This window comes from Hyperoodon ampullatus (assembly GCF_949752795.1).
Source record: "Hyperoodon ampullatus genome assembly, chromosome: 8".
Classification (NCBI taxonomy): Eukaryota; Metazoa; Chordata; class Mammalia; order Artiodactyla; family Ziphiidae; genus Hyperoodon; species Hyperoodon ampullatus.
In genome coordinates this window covers 69,759,908-69,768,522 of record NC_136921.1, presented here as the reverse complement: position 1 = coordinate 69,768,522, position 8,615 = coordinate 69,759,908, and the positions used below count along the sequence as shown (strand labels likewise).

General features: G+C 34.2%; 1 protein-coding gene across 2 annotated transcripts in view; it reads right to left on the bottom strand.

Annotated features, from left to right (window-relative positions):
- Positions 1-1,490: 1,490 nt before the first annotated feature.
- The window catches only part of ARL6IP6 (ARF like GTPase 6 interacting protein 6), a gene marked incomplete at both ends in the record, with an annotated part of 33,151 nt that continues 26,026 nt past the window's right edge, over positions 1,491-8,615 (bottom strand). For both annotated transcript variants that reach the window (XM_079710064.1, XM_079710065.1), the window contains one exon: positions 1,491-1,584. In XM_079710064.1, coding sequence (XP_079566190.1) covers positions 1,491-1,584 — 94 coding nt within the window. The remainder of the gene's footprint in view (positions 1,585-8,615) is intronic.

Below are 8,615 nucleotides of genomic sequence, written 5' to 3'. Positions count from 1 at the left end.
GCTCTGGAAGGAATACTTAAGCCATGGGATTTGTGTATATGTATGTATGTATGTATATCTTATACCTCCTCCCATATTAGTCTAAACACTTCAGATAATTTAAATTAGAGCAGCATTTGGCATTTCCAATAAAAGGTTTTTGAATAGTAAAAAAATGTTAAGACTTTTAGAAACATTATTAAATCATTTACTCAGTAACAACAATCAGCAGATAACAGGAACACACTGCAGATACTCATTTCCCATTTGGCCTGAATAAGCAGTTTTGCTACACAATGCTATCCTAATGTAGGTTTTTCTGTGGCCAGGGAAAACAGTATTTAAAATAGTCCATCTTTCTAGAATTGAAGTGACTATTCTAAACAGGTATTTAGAAGGGAAGTGGGAACAATTAAGGCTTAATTACTACGAAAAAACAGAACAGCACAATTACAAAAGAACATTTAAATAGGAAAATAAGGAAACTATACATTAAAAAATTATACATGTACACACTGTATCAAAATACCTTTTCTATTTTGGTAACCAAATTTTGGAGATGAAAAACAAACTAGTTCAAGCATTTCTAAACATAAAAACTTCAGGTTTATATTTATTAAAAACAAGATAATATCAGTTTTGTTGAAGTAATCATATATACACCATGATAAATATTTGCAATTGTGAAAATGGAAATAGTGAATAGCTTTAAATTTCCTGAATATTTTCATGGCTTAAATAATTAAACTTTTTTCAGTTTTTTTGGTTGTTTTTTTTTTAAATAAGTTTACTTAGTTTTAAACTCAGGCCAGTGTGCTTTTCTTAAAAGACAAAATACTTATTAAAAATGGTAGGTATTAAGGTTTGCACGAGCTAAAAAATAACATTTACATTTGCCTAGATGTAACAATTTAAAAACATACAAATTCAAGATATAGTAGGAAAATATGTAAAAAAAACACATAAAGAACCATAGCCCATTAAAAAATATAACTGCACCTTCTATATATCGAAAACTAAATATTCTGATTTAAAAGTAGCTTCTGTAAAATGTCAAAGTAGTAGGCATTGTTTGCTTTACTAATATAATGAATAAATAAGAAATATTTCTAAAACAGTACTATCAGTATTTCTTAGCAAAAATGTAGTATATACATATACATGGAAAGGCAGGCATTGATACAGGATGTTCTGCATCCAAGTTTTCGGGTTTGAGTTCCATTAAAATGTTTTCTACAACTTATAAGGACAATGCATACAAAAGTAAAAAGATGAGGTAAACATCTTACACTTTTAAGCATTACTTGAAACTTAACACGTAGATATTCCCAATGCCTAGGCTCTAGAACGATGCTTAAAAAGTCCTCCATAATGATGATGATATGACATGTATCTGAAGCACATAATGAGCAGCAGGTTTCTTGGTCTTCTGAGTAGGCAATGATGTTCTTCCCTGTTATTACAAAGCAATCATGACTAAGTTTTGTCAAGAATATTGCTTCAGTGTGGGTTTACATGAGGCACCAAGCTACAGTAAGAGCAGCTACAATGCCATTCAAAATTGCCATACTATAGCCCATGTGGAAAGAATGTCCAGTCAGTTTCCTAGAGGGAGAAAAAAACAAACGAGAAAAGGAAAATGTAATTTGGTATAACAAAAACACCATCAGTTTTTACCGAATATGCTTACAATCCGGAAACATGTTTCCCAAATATCTTTTATACATTAATATACAAGTTAAAAAAGAGTATCAGACATCTTCAGAATTAGTAATAGATCTTAAGCTGTCAAATATAAGTCTTGGTTATCAAATATAATTTTTTCAATTTCATTACTTAGAGTAAAATGCTCAGTTTGATCCCTATAACTTCTTTACTGTGCCTCATAATCACATGTGTGTACCATCACCTAATTCTAAGGTACATTATCTTGTTACATTACAAGCATGTTCTTTCATTTAAATTAGCATTGTGTTTCCCCACTCTCTTGTACTCACTTATAACTTAAAATACATATTATTTCAAGTATTTGTCCTGTTTGTACCATTTTTTTAGATTACATGAAGGAATTCTACTTTTTCTTTGAGCACTAAAAACAGCACTTGTCCATATGTGAGTCACAAATCAGATTATGTCTTTTATAGACATTTCAGTTCTCAACTTAATAGGTTACTTAAGTGGCTTTCAATGAGTTCCTAGGTGTCAGCAAAGACACTGTTTAATCGTTACTATGAGCGCCAAATAGCTCATGTGACATTTGTTCCCTCTATCAAGCAGCAATTTTACTTATTTTACTATATTTTCTTAACACTCCTTGCACTAATTGTATTGCAGTAATACTCTTTGCTTATCCTAATAAGGATGAGACATGCTAAAAAGAATAGAAGGTAGGGTCCAATTGGTGTCAGAGGCAGAAGAGAATCTTCTCACGGGAGCAATCCAAATCAAGGACATATGAGGAGGTACACACCAGCAGTAGTAAGAATGGAAAGTCATAAGTAATAAGGGCCCTGGGCTGAGAGGGTTATCATTCCCCTTGTCCTCTTCTTTCCTAAGCACAGATCAAAGCCAGGGAAGTACTTAGATCAAAATTAACATCTGAAGACACCTCATTATAATGATTTCCAGTCCAGTAAGATCAGTGGCAGAGAGTAAAGAAGATACTCTCTTTGAAGAACAACCCCGTTGCATTCACCTGAGACTACAGAAGACCCTGATGTATCCTGATGGCCCCCTGTTCTGGTCCATGGGAGTTATTATTTACTCTCTCCACTCAATCTTACTCAACTGGGACTAGTTTAAGATGCTTCTCATGTGCCATTAAGGGCTAATCTACCTAGCTGTATTACCTACTGTACGGTAAAATAAAATAGATACACTAAATGCTTTGCTCCTTTAAAAAGAAAAGAATTCCTCCAAAAATTGATTAGTGAAAAGAAATCTAATCATAACTATCAGCATTATCATTCACTGTAAAAAATAATAATACTGACCTGAGAACATTTAAATTCATACTAACAAAGTTAATCATGGAACAGAATTTCAGGAGTTAATTGTTCTCTTCTACTAGTTTGAGACCCTGCATTCCCACAAAAATAGAAGAATCTCTAAAGTACAGTTTACTGAACTTTAGGAAATTATAATAACTACAATGTTGATATAATTGAACTTTACTGAGATATACAAGCTCAAATGCTTAGTGACCGTCACAAACCAGGCACAACAAGGAATTCTAATGGCAATGAAGAAATACTCCAGAGCAGTGGTTCTTAGTCTTTCTACCATCTCAAACGCACCATACTCCCACTGGGAACGTTGTAGCCATTGTCACACATGTACTGCCAGGCAAGGGACTAAAAATCTTTGACAAATCGCTTGATTTAAAGCTCCTTTTCAAACACCCACCGTGATTTTCCTCCCAAGGAAGATACAGAGAACCCCTGGTAAGTTTTCCCTCCTATGCCTGTTGTGATCTTTGAAGTCCTGTAAAAAGCTGAAGGTATCTTGATTCCCCTTTGTCAAAGCCTTTCATTTATTTCTTGTAGAGGGCACATTTTGAACTGAAAAATTATGACTAAGTATGGTGCCTATTTTACTCAATCTCTCTTTATATATATGCATTTTACTTTTTAAAGTATACACAGTAAAGTGCAAATGCCTAATATATATACAGATCAATGAATCTTTATTATGGTATACCCTCATGTACCTACCACCCAGATCAAATACAGAACATTTCTAGCACCAGAGAAAGCTCTTTTGTTCCTCTTCCCTGTCAATATCCACCTTCCCTCCCTCAAACCCTCAGATAACTACCACACTGCTATCATGATGACTTGTTTCACCTGCTGTTGAAACTCCATTTACATGGCATCATGATGTATTCTTTTGTGTCTGCATTCTTTCTCTCAGTAGTGTTTGTGAAATTCATCCATGGTGCTGTACGTAGCACTGGTGTGTTCTGTATTACAGTTTAGTACTCCATTGTATAAAAATACCAAAATTTATTTATCCATTCTACTACTGGGAATTCAGGTTGTTTCCAATTTGGTGCTCCTATAAAGAGAGCTATTATGAACGATACTATGTACACACCTGTGGTGGGTGGTAAGCATCTGCACTCATTTCTCTTGGGAAGTCCTAGGAATGCAATTGCTGGGTTATAAGGTAGATGTATGGTAAATGTGGCTTTAGTAGAAAGCATCAAACATTTCCCCCAAATAGTTGATTCCTTTACACTTCTACCAACATATGAGAGTTTCAGTTGCTCCACAGTGTCACCAACATTTAGTATATTATCAGTCTTTTTTAATTTTAATGGACCTACAGATTTTGTTGCTGTGGTTTTAACAGTTATTTTTCTAATAACTAATGTACTTATTGCCCAATTATTATTTCATACATAAATGTGACCAAGAAAATAAATTCATGATGCAATTCTTTCCAAGTCATTCTCTCCTTATACCTAAAACATATTGTACAGATTAATTTCCCTAAAATACTCCTTTGCTCAAAATGCTTTTTTGTCAACTGGATATAAAATACAAGTGAGCAGAGCAAATAAAAGAGTTAACAAGGTTAACTTTCCTTAATGTCAATTTTCAAAGATGTGGCAATGGACTAGCAAATGAGATACTGTGGTATAAAGGGAAAAAGACAAAACCAGGAGAAGTGAACTTACACACTTAAGATTTCATGGTTATCAAGTAAAGGGCTGGATCGGATAAACTTAAGATCCCTAACAGTTTTAAATTTCTATGACTATTCAAGTTGCAAAGACAGAATAAGTAAAAACACTTGAATGAGATTATGTAGGTTTTTTCCTACCTATTAAAATAGGTTAATTCATCAACATTACCTGTGCTTAAACTGAAACAATGATGTAGGGAGTATAACTATCAATACATAAATATTTTAGTCACAAAGAATCAATCAAGGAGACACACAAATATAATGAAAATTAATATATGACCTCATTTAACATACTAATCCAAAATTTTAAGGCCTGACTATTCAGTTGACCATTTAAAAATAGGTAGAAAAATACACAGAGAACTCAATGACAAAACCAGAATGTTTCCCAAGTAAATGTTAGGATTCCTAAATGTGGATTTTATTATCCGGAGATAAAGTTCTAGTCCACTGCAATACATTTCTGAAATCAATATGGAAATGGGAGATATTGTTCAATAAGAAAAAATTACTAGAGAAAATATGGTTACAAAGAAAGTCTCATTATAATAGAACTATTTCCATATCCTAAAAGATTAGTTATAAAAAGGTACTATTTTGTTTTAGTTCTAAAGAACTCCCTTCTAATAATAAAGAATCCTACAAAAAGGTACTCATGTGGTTCCTGTTAGTGGTTAAGAGTTCGAGCTCTGTAGCTAAACAGAGATGGTTTGAGGGCCAAGCTTTGACACTTAAAAGGGGTATGAAGCCAGAAGAATTGTTTGACCTCTGAGCCTCAATTTCCCAAAATGGAAATAAAAATAAAATCTACCCTTATAAAGTTGTTATGAGAATCAGGTGTGTGGCACATACCAAATGATCAATAAATGTTAGCCACTATCTAGTACAGAAAAGAAAGCTTAGCTACAGATGAGATTTTTAAAAATTCTTTTCATCTTCTACTTCAACTCTTCCTTCCTTCTAAGTAAAACACCTAAATCTAGACCCATCCCCAATCCAAAAGAGAGAAACAAACAATAACATACAAGCAGACTCAGGAGGTGGAGCAAAGAACGAGACTGAAGAATTATAGGTTTGTGTGCATTTCTGCTTGGTATTACCCTCTTCCTATAAGTTCATAATCACTCCTCCCTTTATAATTCACTAGGGAACTCAGACTTCCACTATTTATATCTAGATTTTGTAGTCTGGAAATGTACTTTCTAGCAATATATTTACATTGATATTTAACAGAAACTTGTAAAGTGAATAAATCATCATATACCTTAATTATTTTCATTTATTCAGGAATGGAATACATTTCAAATTTAAGATTCAAATTAATTCAATGATTCTGGCAATTTAAGTGACTATGCTCTTACTTTTGAACCACAAATAAAAGCACTGAATAAGCCACTGTCAAAAGTTTCAAATAAATTACCTTTGTTTATTTAAGAGAGAGACCAAACAGATTAGCGGCTCTTTTTTCATTTCATGTTGTTTATTGTTTTTACTCTAACCTTGGTTTGGCTGACTCCAAACTGAATCTCTGTACTACATACTAGACTCCACTTTCTTGAAATCTTCAATCCTTACCATATTAATTCCTGTATTTCCTTTCCCTCGCATATAGTTCCACATTTCAGACATGTTTTTATGACAGAACTCCTGCAATTTAATACAGTAGCATCACTGCCAACTGATTTTGCTCTAAGCAGAAAGCTCTCTGCTTGCCAGAATAAGAAATTATATTAAGGTCCTACATTAAGAACCAGCTGGCTATTTGTTTCTGTGTCTGACTGGCTCAGTAGGAGACAGGATGAACTAGCTGGTACTAATCCATTCCTTCTTCACACACCTGAGCTGCCTTTTATTTCTCATTCTATACCTAGCCAAGAAATCTCTAATTCCTAAAGAATTTTAAGCTGTGTGAGCTTGGTTGGAGTAACTATCAGTTCTTCATCTGGAGTCAAAAGTTCTTAACCCAAACCCAAAATCTGAAAGAAAATACTAAACCTCATCATATTTCAATCACTTACCAAGCATTTTTTATGTTTCTTTCAGAAACACAAAATGATACAACAAATTACTTACAGAAATTGCTGTGGAACTGTGTGTATTCCAATTAACTTTACCAGTGTTATTTAAGAAATAAGGGTTAGAATTTCAAAGAGAAAGCTTTCTTCACTGAGGAAATGCTATGTCTCTCATTAAGAAAAAAACAACATATATTACATTCACCCTTTATACTCTAAAGTTCTTTATTTTATAATTTTCTTAACTTTCTTTCCATTATTTTACTTCACCAAAATTTACAGTATGAATTCTCTATATCAGGCATTATATATGGGAGATAGAGAAGTAAGCAAGAATCAGTGTTGTCCTCAAAGACGTGTCTAGTGACATAGTGTGCTAAGTAAAGTTGTGCAGACAGCATTACTTGGAAGACAAAGGAGCCATTCGATTTGTAGAAGGGGAGAGATTTTAAAGAAGAGTCAACACCTGAGCTAAAACTGAGTATGATGAATTTAGAGTTCTAAACAAACACAATATGTGCAGAAGCAACACACAATGGAGAATGCAGGAAATGGTTAATAGTTTGGTATGGTGAGAGTGAAAGACTTGGAAAGCTAACTTTCCTTCCACAGGGTGTTTAAACATGGCTCTATTATTTACAGGACTACTTTAGCCTACCTGGAAATCTAATTCCCCATCTTTAAAATAAGGTTAATAATTCCTCTCTTTAGTGTTCCTGTGAAGACTAAATGAGATACTATTAACCACTTGCTGCAGTGCCTCCCATTTACTGAGCACACGATCATAAACACAATAAATGTCAACCATTATTTTTTATCCTTGACTGGCTGGAGTTACTGGGGGAGAAGGAAGAACTGAAGGTGATGCCAGGTTTCTCATTTGAGTTACTGGCTGGATGAAACACCAATCACCATGATAGGGAACCCAAGAGAAGATACAGGTCGGTGGGAAGTAGGAAATAATGAAGTCAATTTTAGATGTGCTAAACTGCAAATACCTGTGGGACACTGAAGTAAAAACTCCCAGTAAGCAACAGGAAATACAAATGAAAACCAAAAGGAAGATTCTCAGGATAGAGGCTTAAGACAGGCTAGACAGACTCAGAAATCTTTGGCCAGACTTCTGCTACTCAAAGTAGTAGCTTACGAAAAGGGATTCCACAAGTGAGAAATAGTGATCAGAAAGCTGGACAGAAAACAAAACAAAACAGGAGGGAGTGATGCCAGAGAAATTAAGAAAGAAAAGCATTTTGAAAAGTAATGATAAACCGTTTCAAATAATGGATTGAAAAAGGAATGTTAAATTTTGTAATTAAGAGTTCTGCAGTTAATTCAAGGAGAAAAATGGTAGTGTAGGAGTGAACGCACAACACACGTGGTAGCAACTACAGTCACTGTGAAACAGGGACTATCTCTTCTCTAGTCTTGTAAGATATTTAGCTATGGAGAGATCTGGGCATGAGGATTTTTTTCTCTAACACAGGAGAAACTTGAATGTTTAAAAAATATCCTAACAAGAATATTGGATATAAAAGGAAAGGCTGAAGATACATGAAAAAGGAAGGTGCGGTGGGAAGGGGGGGCGGTGGATCTACAACAAAGGAAGTAAAATTGGGAGAAGAACACTTTATTCTGAGATAAGAGGAAGGGGTGGTATGATGAAAGTGCATGTAAATTTAAGTTCGTAATCATGAAAGGGAGAGGGAAGAAGCAGGAAGTTCTCTCATGATGACCTTTCATGAAACTGGAAGTGAAGTCCACTGAAAACTAAAATGCAAAGTGAAGATTTGGAATAGCTACAGAAAAAAATGGGAAAGGGATGTAAGACGGACGGATGGATGATGGATAGGGCTAGCTAGTAAGATTCTAGTTCAGACTACAAAGGTTGTGAACTCTAGTTATTCAGATCTTACTTTGGATGATTCATCT